Below are 24,109 nucleotides of genomic sequence, written 5' to 3' on the forward strand. Positions count from 1 at the left end.
ATGAGCATACATATCTTGTTGACATCTGAGGAAACATGATGATTATCAACAAAATGTAGGGCCTGTATCGCTTCAAACACAATGAGGTTATTAAGGCTTAATTACATAAGAAACAGTAGATATGTTGTGCAAGCTTGTAGAATGTCACTTGCAGAAGTTAGGCAAGATATAAGAGTTTCCTAAGTTTCTATTATAGTTTTATTTCAAGCAGTATTCTTTGACAAACTAAATAAATTACTGCATGTATTGGACCTCTGAGGCTTGGGGGAAAGAATGGAAAAATTATTTACAAAAGCTTGAAAATATTTAATCACTAGAGGCAGGGGGCAACTGTGTTTTAATTAGAGGTTCCTCAGGCCATTGGCTGGCTGGAGGCTTTCTCAAACAACCACACAAATGCACTGAATAGCTGTTTGCCAGCCTTAGGGTCAGGCCTGAGATGAAACAGATAAGATAATTGGCTCTAATGAAATCCAGAAGGCCTTGGCTTTCTTGTTTGAGCTTGGATTTGAAAAGTGCGTGTGGAAGTGAAGCTTAATTCAAACCAGTCCTGAACTAGGCCCGTTTTTCAGTGACTTTGATATTGTTTGAAGTTCTGAAAGTGTTCGCCACACCACTAGCCTGCTGGGCTGGGCCTCCCCAGTCACCTTAATTACTGAGCTTTATTGCTGACTTTACTACACAGGAAAGGAGCCATTATATGTTCCATCAACATCAGCTCTCCTCAGATTGGAGGAAAGGGCAGGGTGAAAGGCCACTGTAGGAAGGCAAAAACTTCACTTTGAGGTAGCCAGATCATTTACCCGTGTTAAATTTCACTGTGCTATGTGTGTACATTCCTCACAACACAGAAGCCCAATTTCAATTTTTTTTTAGCAAGTGATTACTTTTCAAAACATTTTGTTTGTGTCTGATTAGCAGAAGGGTACATTTATTCTTAGAGGTGGAAAGAAAGCAAATTGTAACCAACGCCTAATTAATCATCACAGGGGAAAGAAATCTAGTTAAAAAGTGTAATAAAGAGAAATTGTTCTTAATACTTCTTTGAAGTGGGAATAAGTGAGGAAACCCCTATGGTGTGTTTGCAGACCTGACACCCTACAGAACTGGCTCCTTGCAGCCAGCCTGATATCTTCAGGGTACCTTGTAACAGGCTCTCCAAAAACAGAAAAGCTCCTGTGAAGTACTGTTAGGGCAAGCAACAATTGAGGTATTTTAGCAATGTTATTTCTGAATTATTCTCTTCAGGATAATTGCTTTCAGAATTTGGTCCTAATCTCTTTCCAGCTGGTGGTGCTGCTGGAAAAAGAAGCTGAACCTTTGTGCATAAATTGGTTTTCAGATCTATACACCCTTTAGCAGGAGAGGTGTCTCTTAGGTTTCAGGATCCATAGTCTGAGGCCACCGAGGTGCCTGGGAAGACTGCTGTCAGGAAACCTGGGACAGATCCTGCAACTGCTTAAATGAATATATTTACATATTAACTCATTAATAAGTCAATTAGGCTACTAGCCAGAGTAAAGTTACACATGTGCATTCATGTTTGCAGGACTGGGCCTCCTGAGACTAATGAAAGCGTATAATATTGGTAGATTTGTGCCAGATCCCATATTACCAACACTAGCACTTAATAAAAGAAATATTGATGAAAATTAGTTTCTAGTGGGACCATAGTTCAGATCAAGATAAGAAGCATTTTTTTTCAATGAGCTCAGGAGGCAAATTAAAAAGGACTGAAAAATCAGTCGTGTTAATATCTACTCTGTGAGATTTTATTTTGGATTTTTGTTTGTACATTTTTTGTGAAATTTTGTTTGATTTTTTTGGTTTATTTTCATGGAACTAGTGTTTCTGTTTTTCTTAAATCTTGAAAATGTCTGGGAATCCTTCATAAAAATTAGAATCATACATTCCACAGAGTATTCAGCCCTTTCCTTCATAAAGAAGGCTTCTGTAGATCAAGATAGTTCCACCTTGTGTTATTATATAAGTAATATAAATATTTATATTTATACATATATTTATAAGTAATATAAGTAAATAATGTTTGTTTTAAAAAAAATGTATGTATATGTAGCTCAAAAATTTCTTACACAAAGGACTCATATTTAAAAACCCTGAAGGCTTCTTGTTTTTCTTCTTTTTCATATGGCCTGTCACGTTAACATGTTTTATGTTAGTAGAATGGCAAATTGGTTATATGCTTTAAAGAGAAGCAGCAGGTTTTAATATTTTTATCATCATTTTGTGAAATTTTAACCTGTTAAACTCGTAGCCAGCATCACAGGGAGCTGGTTATATCTTGATGTGTATTTTATTAGCACTAATGAATCTCTTTCTGAGCTGAGAAAATAACTTTTGAAATCATCATAATTCATCACAATTATTGGAAAACAATAATTTCCCTTCTAATACAAAAGATTGTTTTGTGAGAAAACAGTGGTGTAAGTATCATAGTGGGAGAGTATGAGGGTTCCAATAAGCAATATTTCCAGATGGGCAGACATTCTGATCTTCATTAAGCATAAGATTTTGTTTGCTCTCTTTTTTATAATGCAAAAGACAAGACACAAATGTCCTTTTTGATACTGTGCTTTCTAAGAGGTAGTTTGGACTATTAATCATAGCCCATCATTATAAATCATGATCCTTGTCTGACTGTACTTTCAGCTGCAATCACATTTTAGAGAGGCTAATGTGATTGAGGGGATCATATATGATGGTATAATAATATTACAGTATATTGGAAAAGACTTTTTGACTGGCAGAAGTGAGATTAGGTGATGTATTAGTGATGTAGTGTATACCTTGCACATACATATAATGATCTTTTCAATAAAAGAAATAAAATTATAAAAACTACTGGTGATTTAATTTGACCTTTGCACATCTGCCCACAAACTTTGTAAAGTTAAGGTCATCAAGCAGGGGATAGTGACTGAGGAAGCATTTTATTGCAGGAAAAAATTCCCTGAATGCTTAAATCACTTATTTCCAAAGTTTCCAATCATGTTTTTAAGGAAGTACAATGCTTTGTAGTAAAAAGGGTCTTTTTTTTTTTTAATTATTTTAATAATTTCCACCTTGCTTACAATTGCTTTTAAATCTGCAATTTAATAAAAGGAAGTCTAACAAAAATATTCATAAAGTAGCCATTATCTGATGTAATGGTGTTCTGTTGTATATTTTTCAAACAATATATAGACCACACAGGAAATCACTGGCTGAGCAAAGAGTAAATATTGGGTTTCATTACTTTCACTACTTCTGTGAATTTGCTGCATCTTTAAAATGAGAGACATTAAAAAATGGTTGTTAGATGTCATCTCTGAATGTACCCATTTGCTCTCCTGTAAATGTTTTCAGGTAGAAAATCCATCTGCTTTCCTTCTAAGATTTAAAAGTAGAGTTTGATTCTGCTTTTCATTATTCTTCCTTTGTATCGTTTTAGAATGTGTACAGAAGAGGTAAATTGAACCACTTGGGTTCAGTAAGTCACTTTTAGATGCAACGACCACAGCACACATTTTGGCAGGCCTATGTTCTGTTGTTCATTACCTGTTTTATACACTCTTCAATAACAACAGGGTAACTTGAAGATAAATGCCATAAAAAACATTTATTTGGATGCTGGCTGCTATAACTGCTTATATAATTATAGTTGGCTTTTAGACATCTTTTACCCTGGTAAAGAATAGAGAAAGAGTTAATAAGGACATTACCTACCTAAGATATGTACATGTGGCTCTTTGACAGTGCCTTTTCACTGCTGTACTCAGTACCAACAGTAGGAATAATTCACTGCAGAGAACTTTTACAGAGGATGCCTTTGGGTACATAATTCTTTTGACTAAGGAATTCAACTGGGATACATTTCTCATATCGTGGCATATGCTATATTCTCATAGATTACTTTGGTGTGATGTGGGAGATCAAAGGATTGTACTCCTATTTCCATGACTACAATAAACTTGAACAAAAGGTAATGCTGGTGAATATCGCATAAAACCAATGGGAACTAACATGATTTAGAGAAAAGGACAATTAGAGGAAAAATGAGGACAGCATGCTTCTTTATTGTTCTTGGTTACAGTGTGAAGTCTTGCACCTGCTTGTTAACAAGGTCAGATATAGGATTAAGAAAAAATGAGTCGTTTTAGTTGCATATTTTCTCCTAATAACTCAGTTTCCTTAATTCAACTCATATGTACAGTATGAAATAACTACACTGCTTGATAGTGTTGCAATAAAACACAGGAAAATACACACAAATTCAATGTTTCTTTAAAAATTTCAAAAACTTCCCATTGTATTCTATCTATTATTGTGCTTAAAATATTTTTTCAGAAGTGAAATCCAATTCTAACTGTAACATGAAGCATTATTTTCAATTAGTGGTCAATCCTGTCCTAGAGGTCTTAAAAAATGAACTAATAATGTACAAAACTTAAATGAAAAAACACATATATTTTTATTTAATGGAATCCATTGTGTAACTACAATTTGTGGCATATCAGGTTGTGTAAAGATTGTGGAATTAATGAAGTGCTAAGTCCTGTATTGCCCATGCTGTTTGCGAAAACTCTTTATTTTTAGTAAACTCTAGGTAACTATTGTTATAACCTAGTATAATAGTATTAGCTTCCCAGATCAGACTATGACTTTTGCACTGAAAAGTAGCAATGTACAAGTTTGTTGAGAGGAAACAGAAGGTTCAGCCTGCTGTGTAGGAATAATTTGCATTAGTACCCTAAAGGAAAATGTGAAACGCAGCCGTATATTTTCAGATCTTATTTCAAAAATTTGATTACACAGATCCGATTCACTTCCCTATGTCCTTTCTGCTCTGAACATGAAAAGAGATGACTTTATATTTGAAAAAAGAAGCTTGAGTTCCTCTGCTCTGTTCCCAGGACACCTTGTCTGCCGCAGTACCCTAAGTCCAAGTGGAGAATAGTGTTAATGGAAGGCTTCCTAGAATGGTTTCTCTGTGGGAGCTTTTAGCTTGGATGGGTGAATAATATTGAAGAAATTGTAATTTTTGGCTTCTCATTTCACACTGGGTTATGGCTAAAAACAACTATATAAACAGAGAGAAGTTCAGGATCAAATTCAGAAATCCAACCGTATCCCTGCAATGTAGGCGTCTGCATGTCAGCAAGGTGTCTGCTTTCCCACTGTGCAGCTCTGGGTGATACAGCTCAGTTGGGTCAGTCCAACTGAGACAGCTGTGGGGCTCACCCTTAACCAGGGATATGCACTGGTTGTCTGCATAACTTCCTAGATTTCACTGTCTATACTGACTAGGACCTTGATTCAGTTTCCAAAACCTTACAAGTTGTGCCACAGGAGGTGCACTGGAGAAGCTGAGGTTTAATGCTGTGGCTGATAGCTATAGCAGAGGATCTCTGGGACATTGTGCAGGTGGCCAGAAAGGGTTCCCCAAATTCCCAAAAGCCACTAGATACCTTCATGTAGGTAACTGAACTGAATCTTCTCCTCCGTGCAACTTAGACCCTCACTCCCATAGCGACTCCTATAGGATATTGTTAGCTATCGGCATCTGGATTTGGATGCTGTTCCTGGATAAATGTATCTCTATTCTAGTTAATATTTATTTACATACTTGAAGGAAAACTCGGTTAATCAGTTTCATCCATATATGGTTAAGAATATTCTAAGCAAGTGTTTCAGAACATGATTATACTTCTATACCTGCAAAGAAAGTGTAAACATGTCCAGTCCAGCTTTAAGCTACCTATGCAATGTCTGAAGAATTCTTGTGAGCTACCCATGCTGATTGATTTTGTCTTTACTGAACAATGACAAAACATAAACACAGACACACTGTAAGTAGTTTTGTCTGTCCCCAAACTAATCTTTCAGGCTGGAAGAAGCTTTATAGAGGCAAATATACTGTGCTGACATAAATTCCTGTTTCTTGGCAGTATGAAATAGCCTGTACAAACCCGAGTCCCCCTGACAAGAGTCCTTCAGTATCCACATTGACTCATTTCAAACCTACACATCTTTGCATCTAGCTGCAGTATGCATTATTGTCATATCCTTAGGCAAGGTCTCTCCTGCAGTTTATTGATGAAGTGGGAGGTTTACAACTTCAGTTGTACACTTTCTGTTATATCCTTGCATTGCACCTTCTGTAGACAGGATTGTTGGCTGCACTTAGGCCAAAATACATGAGAACAAGAACCTGGGATGAGGTTGTGTTTTAGTCAGGTTGTACTATATACTGCTATATACTACCTCTCCATGGGGACCCTTTCCAGAAATTTAGAGCTGATAATATTTATGAGAGTTCAGAGCAGTTGAAACACGGACTAGAGATCTTTTAAATGGCTAAATTTCAACACACTCCCTAAGGAGCTGGGATGGAGAGCATTTCAGACCTGTCAGAGGAAGATCATGCCTTAATTGTACTTCATTGTACTATAAAAAATGAGACCTCTCCACTAGATTTAAGAGCCTGTGGTATTGTGATCTGTGCGAAATCTTCAGGGAACTCATCTAGGACCTTAGAGTGTATGTGAAATAAGCTTGTGTCACTAACAAAGGTAGAAATAGTCACATAAATATGATGGTTTCTGTAACTGATCTTTTCTAAAAGTATCTCCAACTTGACAGGGAGCATCTTTTCAGTGTGATTTATTCTGTAATATAGTACACTACAGTGGCTGCCTTCCAAAAATGCTGACTTGAGCACCTACTTATGAACAGAGCAGCCCCAAATCACTCAGCTTCATGACTCTGGCATTTCATTGAAGGATGAACACTGCCTTGGCTGTGGCACAGATGCCAGCCTTTAGATCAGAGTGTCTCTGAAAGCATGAAGGACAGGTTGCATCTTTCACTAGCAGCTCTTACCGTGACAGAAGTTCACATTAAGCATCTCAGTTTTAAAAGTTGTAGTCTTCAAAAACAAGTTTGATACGTCATGGAGTGTGAAATGACGTGGTATAACATTGTTACTTGTATTTCTTAAAATTAAAATCAGCTAAAATCTGTCAGAGGTACAGTCCTTTCTCCAGACTCTGATTCAAACCTTTTATAATCATAGGAAAGAGATAGAGACAGTGTACTTAGGCAACATGCGAACTACATCTCTAAACCGCATTTCTAACCTTTGTGAAGTTGTAGAAGTCTCTGGAGTTTCCAGAAATTTCCTGCACAACAGGGTGCTGATTTGCAGGGAGTTTTCCACTCACACTGGGAAGAGCAAAAACGGGGTTTTTTTATTATTGTTATTTGAATGGCATGAGGAGAAAAGCAGAGTTTGAGGAATAAAAACTTTGATGCAGGTCTCTGCTGGCACAAGGGCAGAGGTGGTAAGATAAATAGGGTTTTCCTACTTCAGGAATGTTCACCTGGAGGACATTACTTTTACTGTAAGTGGAAACTGTCCCAAGGGAAAAGGACATATATAGGGGACTTTACTGGAGTTGGCAGTTCAGTTATGTGTCCAGCCAGTGTTCCCAAGTCTGAGACATAGAAATGTGCAAGTAATTCTGTGAATTATGCTGAATGCGCACTTTAAATGATGGATTTGATGCTCAGGTCTTGCCTAAGTGTCTTTGGCATTGCGTCTTCAGATGTATCACAGAGATGGCAACGTAAAATGCACAAATCTGAGAAATTATGAAGGCCAAGGAAGTGAGACCATAAGCTTGCTTCTGGAAGATCAGTAACTTGCTCTACTATTATGGACATTTGTGGGGAGTTTTTCTTTATTAAGAAGGAAAACAAATAGCTTCAAGCTGGAAGTTTCTGACTGAATTCAATTTAAGGATTAATGATTAGCTCTGATCATCAGTGGCTAGATTTCTGCTTTAGAGCAGGGAGTTGTGTCATTCATGTTGTCACAAAGATAGCTGTAGGGTATTAAGCCTCCGTGTTAAGTCATTTTCAGTGATGGAGTAATGTATATATTTGACTTTTGATTTTAAAAGGTTTTAAATGCGTGTCTAAATTTTTTTCATGAGTATTCTTCAACAAATACAGTTAGATCCAAAAATAAAATATTTGGAGTTTCCCTTCAGTCATTAGTAAAGTAGGTAACATTGTGCTAACCTGTGAGTAGGTAGGACACTATGGAGTTACAGTTTTCTGTGAAAAGCACAAATGGGTGCTGTAGAAATTTATGCTTCTGGGAATAACATCACAATGTACCTTAGACAGCATTCAGAGAAATAACATGCTTGGGTCAGTTAAGACATCCAGGACAGTCTTAAAACTACATTAAAAGGAAAGCAATTAAAGTTTGCAGGTCAAAAAAGTAGTTAAAGTGGTCAGCATCTCTCAGAATGAAGCTCTTGGGTCTCATACATTCTCTCTTCTTTGAGATAACTGGGAAGTAAAGGGTATAATAGAGGGCTAGACTAACAGTAATGAGCAAACAGATGAGAGAAACCAGAGTAGAAGGAGAATGTAGATGAGACAGAATAGAAGAAAAGATGAGAGAAAACAGATGGAAGACTAAAAGCCAATGAAGTGAGAGAGACAAGACTACAATGATTCACACAAGACATGGTGGAACTCCTCTGGATAAAACACTGAAAGAAACTTTTAGCCTCAGTCCAACTCTGGAATAAAAAGAAAAAAACAACTTTTAACATGGTTTTAAATGGGTTAAGGCAGAACTTTGTGAATCTTTTCATCCTGGCATTAGAAACAGAGATTCTATAACAGGATATTCTGATAGTATTGGTGACCTTGCATAGATTAGATTGAAATAAACATCAAAAAATGTACATATTCATTTGAACCAAACTTCAAATCCCTTGAGGTCTATTCTTTGCTAATATATATTTCTTTTCAAAGGTGCAAAGAGCCTACAATTGAATCTATATTAAATATGCATGTATAACATGAAGTGATAACAAGAATGCATGGAAAACAAGTTAAACAAAAGCCAAGGCTGGAACACTATTTTTTTCCTCAAATTAGCATGATCTAATAATAATCTTCATTCCCTCAATAGTAAATCATTATTTACAATTATTTGGGATTGTGAATTAAAAAAATAATTCTAATTGAATTTTTTAACTTATGGAAAGAGAGTGTAGGGGCTCTTCAAGGGAGCACAAGTCTGAAGAATTTTTCCTATTAGGATTTTGATTTATTTGTAATTAGAAACAGAGCCAAATTGGAAGTTGCATGTGTACCCTGTAGCTGTTGAAATAACAGTGTTTTTCAATTCTAAATACTTTTTAACTGTACAATATCTGCATGAATTACAGAAATGCTTAGTATTCTAGAAATGCAGCAACTTCTTTGAGCATTCTTGAGCTGTAATAATCAATAGTTAGCAATCCTACTAAGATGATATCTTAGATTACAAGCTAGAGTACTTCTAATTTGTTGGTTTAGTCACAGGTCGTATTTTGGTTTTGGTTTTTTTTTTGTTTGTTTTGGGTTTTTTTTGTTTTGTTTTGTTTTTTTTGGTTTGGTTTTTTTGGGGTTTTTTTTTTTTTTTTTTGGTCTTTCATGACCAGACTAGGGTTATTTGGGGATTCAATGGAATTTAATAAGAACGGAGTACAGGCAGAGGGAGATGAATGTATCAGCCTTGGTAGGATGAGCTTATTTTTAAGCACTCTTTTTTCTTTGATACTCCTCATCTCTATCATTGCTTTTCTTGGTGGAGAAAGCATTGCAACAAGGTGATGGGAAAGCTGACTTACTTTTTATTGTAGCAAGTAAGATTTACCAGTTCTCATTCCACAATTCCACAATCAAATCTCTTCAAAGATAACTATTTCCTTCCTGACTGGGTTTTCACTTGGATTGACAGGTTGCCAGTATTCCCAGTGTCAGAGCACCAACTGATATTTGAGCTTGGAATTAATTTAAAGATTTTCAGTTAAAAGCTCAGATTTTTTAGAATTCAAGATATAAAATAAAATAAAGACATTGTTAACAATTTTAGAGCTATGACATGAAATTTAAAATTATATTTTTACCACTTTAATATATTTTTGAATCTAACTTGGGTAAATAATATAAAAAATACAAATTATTTATTTGATGTTAGAGGAAACTAATTGAAAAACTTTTTGTCTAATAGTATCCATGAAGTGTGCAGAGCTGGATTGAAAAAAAATAGGAAAAAGACCTGAAGTATCAAATAAGTGAGAAAACAAAAATTAAACTTCAGATTTTATTTGATTGATCTTATGAATTCAAAAAAGTCAGAAAGTTTTGAAATTAGAACTGCAGCTTGAGTGGTGATATAAACAGCCATTCTGTACATTCCCTTGACATTATACTAATTTAGGATTCTGTTTTTTCTTCCAAAGACTGAACTGTCTTACAGCAACACAGTACAAAAAGTACAGATTTTAATAAGTAATTTTTTCCTTAGCTGTTCATGCTGAAAGGCTGACAAATTCTTTTTGTTTAGGTGCCAAGAGTCTTCTAACCTTTCTTGAGGGGATCACAACTTAAAAATCTACTGGATAACCTCCCATGTATTAGCAATGATAAAAAACATCCTCCTTTTCACTGTAATTGCAAATCTCCCTATGACAGTTTGGCAATTTCATGTAGGAAGGGTTGTTTTATTGAAGAGTAGATGAGAATAGTATGCCAAATTTCTCAGCTGTTGTAAAATTCCATATATTTAAATCTAGATTGGCAACTGGAATTGAAGAACTCACTGTCAACAGTGTTTTGGAGACTATTGGTAATCCAAAGGTACCAGCATGAAAAGTGTTGCTTTTAACTAGTCCCTTGAACAGTTTTCAAGATCTGTTGACAATTTCAAGTAAAGAAATTACAAAAGTATCTCCTAAAGTAATGGTAACCTAATTGCAGTAAGTACGCTAAAATTGACTAAAGTCAGAGAAATTACTATGAAGTCCTGGTGGGGTTTCTAAAATACTTGGAAAATTAATGTTTTATTAAATATATTTGGGCCTCAGTAAGAAGTCCAGTTTTTTGGACAGAGTGAAGAATTTGAATTACATGATACCTATATATCCAGATATATCATCCAGATATCAAACCTAGAAGAATTATTTTATTTTATTTTTAAGTGAGGTAGATTTGAATGTACATTTTACTTACATTTATTTCAATGTTTTCTGAAACTTCACAATTATTTTACTGAAGTTTCCAGTCTAAGTTATTATATTGTGTTGATTTTCACTCAGAGAGAAGTGCAACAAAAATAAATCTAGAACTGAAAATCATGCTTAGGGATGTTTTTGTTGCTAGTTCCAACATTGTAAATTGAGATTGACATTGAAAGAAGGTACTATGTGATTCAGTTCATTCTTACATTTTCTTGAAGTTAGAATCAATCTCAGTTTCAACTGACTATATGAGGATGGAGCAGCCAATAATGAGAAACAGCTTTCTTTTTTATTGCTGTAGCATATGGTAGAAAAAGTATTTTTTGTTTCATGCTGTTGAGGAGACTATCCCATTTATCACTCCAAAGAGGATCCACAAATTATTAAAGGAGGTGTGAGCACTTCAGTTTTTCAAGAGAAGGACAGGGACGTAAGTTCATTGGGGAAAGGCAAATTCAAAAATGTCAAAATGTAATTTTCAGATACTTTTCAGTTAAATCCCAAACTTCACCTTGATTTTTTTTCTCAGTCCTTCTTCAGAGGTCCTGACAACATGAAGAGTTTTTGTGAGTGTATTGACAAATGGAATAGCAATGTGTCAGTATGACTCTCTTGGGCTGAGTGGGATTGCCTTTCTGCCATAAAATGCCTGGCACAGATAAAAGGCTTCTTCTGTATACACCACTGAAAGAGTTATGATTGATCTAGGAACACAAGACTCTGCAATTCTTTTGCAGATGTCAAATAAAGTCTGCTAGGAGAAATGTTGGTTCCATAAGGTCAATGGAAGCCTAAGGAAAATATTAAATCACATTGCAGTGTACCTGCATTTTCATATTTTGTTTTTCAGTCCAAGATTCCAAGCACTTTGCTGTTCACAATTCCTTCCTTAAAAAAAATAAAATAAAAAAAAGCCAAAAAAAAAAAACAAAAAAAAACCAAAAAAAAAAAAACCAAAAAAAAAAAAAAAAAACAAAAAAAAAACCAAAAAAAAAACAAACAAAAAAATACCCACCTAACTAAAAAAACAGGACAGTGAAACATTTATGCGGGAGTCATATTATTCCTGAACTCTGTGGTGTTGTGTGCAGTCCTTTTCGGAGCTTTTTATTTTTCCTTTTTTTTCCATATCTTTTTTTCTCATTGTACCCATGAATGGAATATATATCCTTTTGTACTATTATTACTTGAGTTTCTCTGAAACTAATACAGTATCTTCTGATCATCTTCGGTTTTGTTTCAGATATTGTTTTAATGCAGATCCTTTTACTATTTTTGTATTTTATTAAACTTCTTATTTGTGACATTGATTCCTTACTATTTAAAGTTCTTTCTAGATGAAAATGCTTCCCTTTGAATTTTATGTATAAAACTTTTTTTTTTTTTTCATCCTACTGAAACCAGAAAAAAAATCCTGTTCTCAACATGTCATATTTGGCTTCATATTTCCCTTAGCCTTAGTTCTATCCAACTCTTTGTTTGGCTTCAGTCTTTAAGTTATAAGTTTGACCCTCTTGCAGGAGAGTGTTTCTCATTTTAAAACAACCTACCTGATGATCATCCCTGAACAAGTCTGGTACTTTATTTGTGAATTGAGTCCTTCCAGTCACGTTCAATTCAGTTGATCTCTAAGTGCTGACATCCAATTTTCTCTGTCTTCGAAGTCTATCAGATTTCCTCTATTTTGTTGAGTAAAATGAGTGTAAAGGAAGAACAGGGATGGAGTAATATAAAAGAGACAGGATTCCTCCAAGCTACACAAAGCCAACACCAGATCACATTTCTAACCAAACAGTAGCTGATTCTGCACCAGAAAAAGTTGTAGTTTCTAACACCATGTGGTACCTTGGGATTAGTGTATTAGTGAGAGTGTTTCCCCTGGTCCCACAAACATCTCCTTTCTTTGTCTCTGAGAATTTTCTGGGAGAGTGGGAGGGAAGAGGGAGGAGGAAAGGGCAGGGCTTGAAAAGTGCTTTTCTGGGTTACCTTACATTATCTATACGTGTTTCTTCTAAATCCTCAATAAAATTATATCAGTATGGGTTCCATTAAGTGGCATTCAATTTAGGTAAAGTGAGAAGACTTGAAGTTTTTGTACTGCTTTTGCATTTGTAATAAGCCTTATTGACGGAAACTGTATTTTTGGTTATCAGAAAGAAGGCCAGCTGGTCTGTTTAAATACTTGCTAGATGTATTGAGTTGGTCCAAATGAGTTTGACAAATGAGTTGGTCACAAGTGGCCCCAGCTCCAATGACAAGGCTCTGCCAAGCATGGAGCAGACAAACATACCTGTGTTTACTTATAAAGAAGTGGTGAATGCTGTTGCTGCCTGTAGCATCAATATCCTGCCTGTAATATCAGTTAAGATCAGGGGCACGTCTTAATTTGGTTAATTTAGTTTGGGTGTAAGAAAATGCCTATATGTTCCTTGTCTACCAGTGTATGTTGCTCTTCAGCAAAAAACAGGATGAAATAACATATGTCTGCATCTTCCCTTCAGAACATCAGAATACTAGTCATATGAGCAATTTTCTGAATAGCATTACTTAAAAGGAAAAGTGACAATACAGACTAAAATGTCAGCTGCTATCCAGAAAATTGTGAATTTCTTGCTTAATGTTAAAACAGAAAACCAGAGTGAAAATACCATTTAAACTAGTTATGAATATATGGAAGAAAATAAAAGACAGAGCAAGAAAGCATCTGTAAGAGAAAATATGTAGAGACCTCTGAGAAAAAAATTAAGACAACTTCATGTACTTTTTATTCACAACCATGTTGATGAATACAGCATGTGGAAAATTATGGTTTTGCAAATGGCTATGACCTTGATAAATAATTTGATTTCTAGAAAATGGGGTTTTTTTCTTTTCATTTAAAAGGAAAAAAAAAAAAATCCCCTTCTGGGCAAAATGCACTTTTCAGAAATGAAGAAAATGTCTTGGTAAAAATACTTTTTCCAAGGGATCTTTGTGTCTTTTTATCCACTCAATCTGTTGCTTCCATGAAAAATGCAACCACTCCAATTCTTCTGTCCGGGCATTTTAAAATCAAATTTACCTTCCTTTCTGTCCCTTTCTTCCACGTCTCACTTTTGAAAGAACTAAAAACTACTTAACACTTGTCAAGTAATAATCAGTTGTGGTGACATAAGCAGATTGTTGACATTGCAAGCTAAGCTGTTGTATAATCAATAAAAGTAAATGTTAGATAGTATATGTTCTTCATTCCTGCTGTGCGTCAAAGTTTATGCTATACCCCCCCACTGAAAAGCTCTTCTAAAGGTTTTTTCATAAACAAGGAGTATAGATGTTGGACCTAGGGACAAACTCATACTCTAGAGCCCTCTTTGTTTAATTTATCCAAAACAGCACCATTTCCTTCTTTTCCCCAATTCTACCATTCCTGTGGAATGTCAGTAAAATATGTACTAGGCTTTCCTTTCTCTTATACTATTCTTAGAGGGCTAAGTAATTTTAAAAATTTCAAGTACCCTAAAATACACTGAAATGTAGAATATTCTCAAAATAATGTGTTTTTCTGTAGACATAAGAAATTCCTTGGAGCCTATGTCATGCTGTCATTTATTTTGTGAATTCTATAAATGTGACTCATCGAGGCAAGTTTTTAGCTCTGTATTTAAGTATTTCTGATACTACAGCACTTTCTTATGAGCAATCTTATTAAGATTACTGGCAGCAGTGAACTATTTAGTAGTATTATTAGTTTATTATGTTAACATTTAAGGCCAAGTCTTTTGTGATAAAATACTGATGAGACAAATTACATAGTAAAAAGACAAAATTGATAGTTATTTTGTTATAGAAAATACTGTAGTATTTTCAGCCTTGATAAGAATGTAATATGTTTTCTGAGCAACTATATAAATTTTAAAACAGAAGAGGTACCCCTAAATGTAGTTATTATATTTATGGCAGAAAAGCTTCTAATTATTTACTTTCTTTTTCTTCCTTAAAGCAGAGTAATGAGCATTGAATTGATTTTTCTGGTAGAAACATGTTACATCATGAAAGCTAAATGATATCCTAAACAACACTTGGTTGTAAAATTTCACAGTGTGTACGCATGTGTCAGTACCATTTCCCATACAAGTTAGAATGGCTTTGATAGAAAAATAATTGGCTTTAAATGGTGGGATTCCATATTTATAGCATTTTGCTTTCTCAGTGTTGGAGATACTATTTTAGGTTATTCTGTGTTCTATTTTAAACTATGTCTTGCAAATTAAATCTCTACTTCCTCCCTCTCATATATCATCTTCAGTTGTGCAGCTCTTGGAAGCCACATCAATCCTTTAGCTAACAACTGGAATTCAGTAAATAAATTGTTTGCAAGAATGGCATGTTAACCAGTTTTATTTGCAATCTGAGAAGTAACTATAAGGTAAAAAAACAGTGGTTTTTTTGCATCATGTAAGTGCTTCCACAAGAGACTGAGAAGACAGAGGAATATTTAATAGAAAATGCAGATTTTATGAACTCTGTTTTTCAGGGTGAAAGTGGACTTTGTCCTGCTGTTATTGGTATTATCTTGGCCTATATTTCCATAGAAGGCTTTATATTTGTAAACTTTCCTTTGATACTTGCAAACTTGCCTTTTAATATAACCTTTTCTTTAAAGCTATACTCATTTGAGACATGCTTAGGCTCATGATTTTTGAACAAGCTTGTTTATCATGATCTTTAGCCAATCTCTTTACCTATTATCGCTTGACTTTGAATTTTACTCTGTTTTCAATATGGACATGAGTGTGCATGTATATATGCTTTTGCCTGTGTTTCAAGAAGTTGGATAATTTTACTTGACTATGCTATTAAATTCTAAGTGCATTCTGGAAAACACAAAGCAATACTTCTTCTCATGGTTTTTCTGTCTGTTAACTTTTCCTTATTTTGGTCCTTTTTATACTAGTTCAGAGTCTCTGACTGTGGCATATTATAGCTCAAATGTAGTATAGCCATTATAATTACATTGAAACCACCTTTCTAAATAATAAAAATAAAAGGATGAACAGATATTTTAGACAATATTTCATATACTTTTTGACTGCATAAGACCTTGCAGTTCCAGCTGCAAGAATTCAGGAAAGTTATGTGAAAGATGCCAAAATAATTATTCATTTAAGAAGGAACCCACAAATAATAGCCTTAGGCTCTGAAAATGTCTTTAAATGCCATAAAAATTCAAGAAAGCAAGAAAGAAAACAAATGGTGCTTCTAAAACTTTTCATTCAGTGGCACTTAGATATTCCTACAATTATAACATTTAAAATTGCTAACTTTATAAATGGTCTTTAAATGGGTGCATCCATTGAAGACCTGGATCTTTTAAACATTTTGGCATGTGATTAAATTCAAAACCATCTGCAAATCCCAATTACATGAATGTGATTTGCAGTACTGAGGACTTCATATTGATGTGGTACTTTTTACCCCTTGAAGAAATAAAGAAAAATATATTTTGTATCTCCAGAAAGCAAGTAAGGTAACTATAAAATAAAAGTAAGGATAGAAATATTGACTGTTCTTAAAAAAAATAGGGAAGAAATACAATTATTAAAAAGATATAAAAAGTAAACCTAGAAGAATAAAAGGAAAGATATGAAAATAAAGGTTGTAAAGATAAAACTTCTATAAAATATATGCCTTAGACACTAATGCATAGGCTAAATTGGCAGAATTTTGTTATGCCTTGGAGGATAAATCCAGGACAAAGCTGATGGTCAGATGATAGTCATCAAGGAGCTTTGAGGGAATGTTCTCAAGTTTGGCCTTGATGAACTTGGGATGACAACAGAACTGGCACAAAGGAATGTTGTGAAATTAAACAAAATTTTAGTGACAGACACTATTATAAACTCAATTGATGCAGAAATAAGTATTATGTGTGAGTTGTACAGAAATTCTATGTAGCTTTCTGTGAGAAGAGGCATTACTTGATAGTGTGTGACATTAAAACATATGCAAGCAACATGTAAAAATAATAGATACTGTAAGTTCCATATACCTATAGGGGCAATCTTTTAAATGCTTTCTGATCTGTTTTTATCAGGGAACATTCAACAACTTACTTAACCTTGTGTAATTTTAAGGTAGGACAACATAGTGATTGTTTGGTACACTATTTTATTTGCATGATGTGAAACTGAGAAACTGTAGGCAGACCTACATTCTTTCAAACAACAGACTAGGTCTCCATTTGGTGGCTAAATCCCCACTATAATAGCACTAATGCATTGCATATATCTATATTCTTGCAAAACACAAATCTGAACAAATATGAACAACAAATATGAACAAATAATAGTGCATTTACAGTTTTTTTTCCCTACTTGTTGAAATTATGGACTTTAGGGTCTTCTGCATTTTCTCTCAAGGCTTTTCAAGAGACAACTGGGTAATTTATTCAAGGCTTTTACCAGCTTTTAGCTGGTTCATCTGTGAAGTAGGTAAAGAAATGTCTGCTTTAGAGGAATATGCAATCAGAAACAGCTATACTGATTTATACCAGCTGAAGATATGAACCTTTTCATTTTTCAGTGTTCTCAAAGTACTTTGAGATCACTTAATAAAAACACTGGAGGATTTTAGGGAAAGATCAAATAATTTATGTTACTAAACCATTCCAATCTGCAGTTTTAGAACAACACGGATTATTTTTCTGTTAATTTATTGTCCTAGGCTGGTATTCCTGCTAGTTTCCTTTTTAAATTAACAACACAGCAAAAGAATTGTAGCTATTTGCATAAATTTAGCTTTCTTTGGAGATTTCCAGCTCTGTGTCGTGGTGCTTAGAGAGTCATTTCTGCATTGGGTACTTCTCTACAATCTCTTCTGGGAGAACAAATGTTTGGTAGCATCCTAACCATGTGCTTTGAATGTACAAAAATAGAATAGAAGAATAAAAGAAACAGAGTCCCTTGGTAGAATCGCTTTAATGTCTTGCATCTGATGTTCAGATTGGTGGGGAGGGGAGGATCACATGCCTGATGTTTTCTCTAGAACTACACCCAACTGGAAGCCATCCCTTGGCTTCTCTGCAGACAGCAGCGTACCCAAATGGAACATATTAATTCTTTGGGGAAATCTCCCTAGTCAGACAAAAAGAAATCTTTTCAGCTTCCCAGATACATGCTCTATTCCCAGTACCATCAGACTGAAAGAAGAATCTGCATTATGTTGATCTGGAAGACACAGTTTCACTCTAACTGCAAGGTTTAGATAAATAACTTCTGCGATGCAGCTGCTCAAGCTTTCAGGTTTCGACATGTTTATTAATGAAAATGAATGAGAAAAGAAAGAAAGAGTCAGCCAGGCAAGATGCCCCTGTAACTCTGTTGTCATCATTAGGTGAATATGGTATACCAAATGTTTATGCTTCTATATGATTCAGATCACAGAAAATAAATATCACTTTTATGTGTTTTATTTTCTTTGGAGAAGGAAGTGGAGGAGAGTGTGAGTCATAGTGGAAGAATAAAATCTATTTCTCTTCTGACAAAAGCTGCTTGTTTTCTCAGAGAAGGATCCTAGCATTAACTTCAGTTTGCTGATAAGCTCTGGAGCCCGACTGGCTTCAAAAAGAAGTCATGGCCTGCCAGTCCCCAGTCTGTACCTGTCTGGTGACCCATGGCCAGAAGCCAAATCATATTTCTTACTCCTGCTGGGCATAAGATAATCAGTGTTCCTAGCAGGGTCTGAATGCAGGCTGCTGGTGCACCCTTGCAAAGATTTCTGGTGAGTAGAATTTTGACCCTTCGAACCGTAACAAATCCCGCCAGCTGCAGCCTAACTTCTGAGCATAGGGCTGGTCTGAGGAATCTGGGAAGGTTAACATGAATATGTATTAGTGTATTACCAATATTATTTGCCTGCTTTAAAAAAAAACAGCCCAACATATTTTCTGTTATAATCAGATTCAGAGGGTTCTCTTCTTAGGCTGCTGAGAAGGGAAGTGACATGGTTATAGGAGATCCTGAGTAGGTAGTCAGTGTATGATTCCTCCTTTTTACTCCTTGCTGTGCCCTCCAGAGTGTAGAAGAGATTAAAAAAATGCAAGATACAAGGTCTGATGATTCTCTGCTCCCAAGAGATAGTGAAGGGGATCAGGAACTGTCACTGCCCATCCAACCATCCTGAGGTAGGAAAAGGTTGTTTACAAGGGAGAAGTGATCTGCATGTTGCTTTCTGTAGGCTTTCTATACAGCTACCAACCTCAAAACATTTGTTGCCCCTGCCCAGGACAGCAAAGGTGGGCTCGATGATCTTTAAAGGTCCCTTCCAGCCCTAGGTATTCTATGGTTCTTTGTTTCTGTGATTTTTCTAAAGACAGATGGTCATATGAAGGTGCTAAAGCCTGAGAGGTGACAAATGACAAAAAGTTTTATGTATGTCCTGGTGAAATTAAGACTATATTTAAAAATGTGTGTGTATATCATTCCTTATAGAACTTCATAAGACAGGAAAGTATCTGTCATTTTTGTGAAAGAATTTTCATGTCTGTTTCTTACCACAAAGTAGTTACTGCCAAGGCTAGACAAACACTACAGATGTCCTACCTACATAAACTCCAAACCAAAGTGCTGCTTTCCAGATGTGAAGTTGCTCTTTTCTGAGCGGATTTATCATAGAATTTATTCAAAAGAGTGACCACCTAAATGCCTGTAAATTAATGTTGAAAATGGGATTAGAGATTAAGGAACCAAAGGTCTATATGGTCTTTGCAATTGAGAGACTTGTGGCTGTCATCTTTTTGAAAGACCATATAGTAGCCTTGACTTCTGTAACAAGGACCAGGAACACTCTGAGGTGTTTAAGAGAGGAGGCAAGCTTGCTATCCCAGTAAAGAATTTTTTTTTTTCCATATCTTTCAAAAAGAAAAGTCCTTAGAGGTTCTTCTGTACTAAATGATGAACAGTATAAGATGGATGAGCTCTGAAATTCCATTTCCCTCAATACTATGGAGGATGAAAAAGAAACAGACAACACAGGGCAGACAGGTTAGTTCTTCTGGTACATTGTAGCAAAGTAGTTTGTGAGACAATAATACAGCAAAAGTAGGATGTTATTTTTCTGGTGAAATGTAACAGACACTGTGTACATTCTTAAAAGAAAAAATCTTTCAGGAAAAAATACAGCTGTTATTTTGGTAAAGTGAATTCAGGTAATACTGAAAGCAGTAACAGAACACTGAATTCTAAATGCCACCTCCAGTTATTAGTGTTACAGCCTTCTCATTTCTTGAGCTGAGATTCCTATATATCATTTCTGTAGAAATTTATGAATGTGCTACTATTTCCTGTTCAGCACTATTAAAGATGGTGTTAATAGCTATTCCTGGTTCTTTGTGTCAAAAGACCTTGCTTTCAGTATTTAATAATTTTCCTATTGCTACTCAGTATGGCTGGCAGTTTTAATGTCAGACATATTTATTTGACAAAAAATTTGAATAAACTGTGTCTAAACAATTTTTGCTGCTTCTGTGAATGAGATTAAGGATCAAATGCATTGTTTTGCCCCATTGTTATTAAAAATGTGCTGACATCTTTACGCTTAAGAGCAAGGTCTTGAAATGTGGTAGAAGTGTGGTGGATTTTGCCAATGTTCCAAATTATAAGACTCAAAAATTTCTTTGTGTGTTAGGCTGGTGAAGCCTGTTGCTGCTCAGCAACTTAAGCTTGCAGAGCTTCTCTGTGCTGAACACACTCCATTGTCTGGCTCTTGAGCTTAGTCTGTGCTGTACTCTGTGGTGCTGCCACTTTGTTTGAAATAAAGAAATAAAAAGCAGAGCCTGACTTGAATTTGAGGAAATATAAATGGAGAGGAGGAGGGCAAAAGCTCAAGTGGCTGCAGATAGGGAGGGTTTTTCATAGGATCCCTCCTTCTTTCAGTCTATAAGATGTATGGTGCTATGGGGACAGATGAAGATTGTGTATCAGCCACAGTTCTCATCAGTAATCAGGATCCATGCCACATGTGTTGCAGACGTGGGGAAGTTTGGGAAGTATGTGTTGCTTCAGACAATGAATTTGTAATTAAAATATCAGAAGGTATGTACATAAGACTTGGATGTATAGGAGACCTTTATTTCTGATATTGTTCCCTAGCTTTGTGGAGATTAGCCTGCAAAAGCTCTGTCACTGTAGTGCCTAATGTAAGTATTCATATGTGTACTTTGTGTGTTAGAGAGGAACAATAGGAAAAAATGCCTAGAGGAGGAGTGATTGACCACCTGCCTCCAGGCCATGTCAGCTCGAACCTGTAGCAAGCTTGGTGGATATTTGTTTTAGCTATTATAAAAAAGTCCAAGAGATGGAGAATCTCCAATATTCTTAAACAATTTATTTATATTATTATTTATTCTTACAATTTAAAAGCTTGTTCTAGTGTCTGAACTATAGGTTTCCTGCTGCAGCTGCTTCAGGTCCTGTCCACAGGATGCAGAACAAGTTATTTCTTTCCTCGTGCAACAACTTACGTATTTGTGCATTTTTATCATGTTTGCTCCCATTGATTATGCAAATCAAATAATTAGAATTATATTATTTATCCACTTATGTTTTTTAGAAGTTTTTTCTTTGCTTTTGATCTCTTCAGTTGGTCTAGGTCCTTCTTGAAGTGCAATGCTCAGTACTGGAATCCATATTTCAGTAGAGGCCTACTAATGACTTGTAAAAAAAGGAATATTTCACAACTTATATCACTTTGCCAGTAGATATTTGTGGTGCAATTTCAGCAAAATCACCAAAAAAATTTTAAGTGGCCTCTATCTTTTTTTTAATGTAAAACTGTATTCATTGAAATGCTGTATTCTCTGATGAAGACTTTTTGCTTCATCTGAATTCTCTTTTTTTATGATTAACAAGTAAAAGGAACATTTTCCTAATATTAAAATTACCTTTGAGGCAAACAAAATAAAATAAAGTTTGTAATGCATAGATTAAAAACAAAACTAAAGAAAAACCTAGAGAATTGTTTATATCATTAATGAGTCTTTTTTTCCGCAGAAAACCTAAACCTTTCAACAAAAATATGATTTCTTTGCACTAAGTTGTTTGTCAAATAAACAATAAACATTGAACTTAAACAAATAGCATTACACATGCACAAAATTAATCTTCACATTCTGACCAGTGTAGACCAATTGGTATTTTCTAGAGTTATTTTTTCTGGGACAGGACATTCCTATATGTATTTGCCTTTTAATGTTAGCCATATCCCCCTGGTTTAGCACAGCCATTACAGGCTCAGTGTATATCGAACCAGTGCAAAAGTCATCCTTACTCCTTCCCTTTGGAGTCAGCCTGAAAGAACACATCTGCAAGTGCAGAACACAGGGGCTTATTTTCTCCTTCAGTACAGCTTTCAGGCTTTGAGACTGGAGAAGGGCAAAATCAAAGTGATAAAATATCCACACATAAGTTTGTCAAGGAAGGGGTTAAAAAAGTGGAATCTCTGTGACTGTAAAAGGCTGAATTATCTTCCTGACACCAGCAGGGGTTGCTGTCACTAGTTCGTGGTTGTCACATTCCTGTTATGCTTGACCTTGGAGAGGCTTGACAACATAGTCTGGATTTGATTAAGGGAATTTCATGTTTTTCCTTTGCTAGAGTCACCCCCCACCTCGACAAACATTTAAAAATGTTAAGGAGTAAAAAAAAAAAAAAAAAAGTTTGGAAAGCAAACATTTTCCCAAAAGAAATTTATAGTTCAAATTTACACCAAGTTCACACTAACTGGAGCAGCCCGGGTTTCCAGTCAGGCTTTGTGAGCTCTCTGTAAACCATTAGTCACTTCCCTGGAAGAGGCAGCTTTTTATAGGCAGCAGGATAAAACAGACACAGATGTGTAAGTAATATTAGAGGCTTTCACATGTACCTGCCTTTTTTTTCTCAGTCATAGAAAAGAAAAAAGAGTGATTATAGAAAGAAATTGATTGAAGCCTTGGACTTTAACAGCTACCACGAAGATTGGTTTAATGAAAATAAAATATCTTGTGTTGTGTTTTTTTTCTGATTGTGACAATTTATATAATGAAGATGAAAGTGCTTTTAATTTTTTCACATTGGGTTTTTTACGTTCCACAGAACTGTGATTATGCCAGCTGCCAATGAGTTTGATCCAGAAATTGTCCTGGTGTCAGCAGGATTCGATGCTGTGGAAGGCCACGACCCTCCGCTGGGCGGGTACAAAGTCACAGCTAAATGTAGGTATTGCCACGGGCACGTGTTTTTGAGTTTGTATTTTTCCTAGTTAGGAATATAAGTCCAGTTCACATCTATGTTTCTGTTTTGTGAGATGACAGCTGTGTCACTGAGGACAGGGACTGTCCAGCAGTTAATACCCAGAGATGCCTGGAGAGCTGCAACGCTTGCCCAACTCATAGATAAGGTGGAAGTGAACATGTTAGAGTTTCTGGCTTACTCCTTTGTGTTCCTCTTGGCATTTTTGTCATGACTTTCTAAAATATTACTTTTCTGGCATCTAAATAACATTTTAGAGGTTTCATGCTTTTCAATAGGCCCCAATTTCCAAATGCTGGAGTAAGTTACTTCTCTTTAAATATATATTGGAGATTTTAGACTTTGGATGCCTAAATCCAATCTCATATTGCTCTTTTGTTATTGTAATCTTTTCAGCTCCGTGGCATTAATCCTGAATTACATCAGTGTTTATGAAGGCCAAATTTTTCTAAAAGACTACTCTGCTGGGTCTCAATATTTGGATGTCCATTCAGTCTTTCAAAATGTGTGCTTATGGCAGAAATTTAATAATTTCTGAAAGACAGATCTGTCTGACATATCTCATTTGTAACATCCCAAAATCACTAGCTGTTACCAGATCTTGTGGCCAATCTGATTCTGAGCCTGGGATGTTAAGCAAGGCTGGGTGATGTAGTAACTCTCTGTACAGAATGTGCATTGTAACATTGCTATATATCAATTGCTTTACATAAGGCAACACAAAATGGTTTCCTAATGCAATGCTGTGAATAATTT

At 35.4% G+C, this 24,109-nt stretch overlaps 1 protein-coding gene across 1 annotated transcript in view; it reads left to right on the forward strand.

Annotated features, from left to right (window-relative positions):
• The window catches only part of HDAC9 (histone deacetylase 9), a 269,880-nt gene that overhangs the window by 192,132 nt on the left and 53,639 nt on the right, over positions 1 to 24,109 (forward strand). The window contains exon 22 of the mRNA XM_053944734.1: positions 23,198 to 23,316. Coding sequence (XP_053800709.1) covers positions 23,198 to 23,316 — 119 coding nt within the window. The remainder of the gene's footprint in view (positions 1 to 23,197; positions 23,317 to 24,109) is intronic.

This window comes from Vidua chalybeata, chromosome 1, assembly GCF_026979565.1.
Source record: "Vidua chalybeata isolate OUT-0048 chromosome 1, bVidCha1 merged haplotype, whole genome shotgun sequence".
In the NCBI taxonomy this organism is placed as follows: domain Eukaryota; kingdom Metazoa; phylum Chordata; class Aves; order Passeriformes; family Viduidae; genus Vidua; species Vidua chalybeata.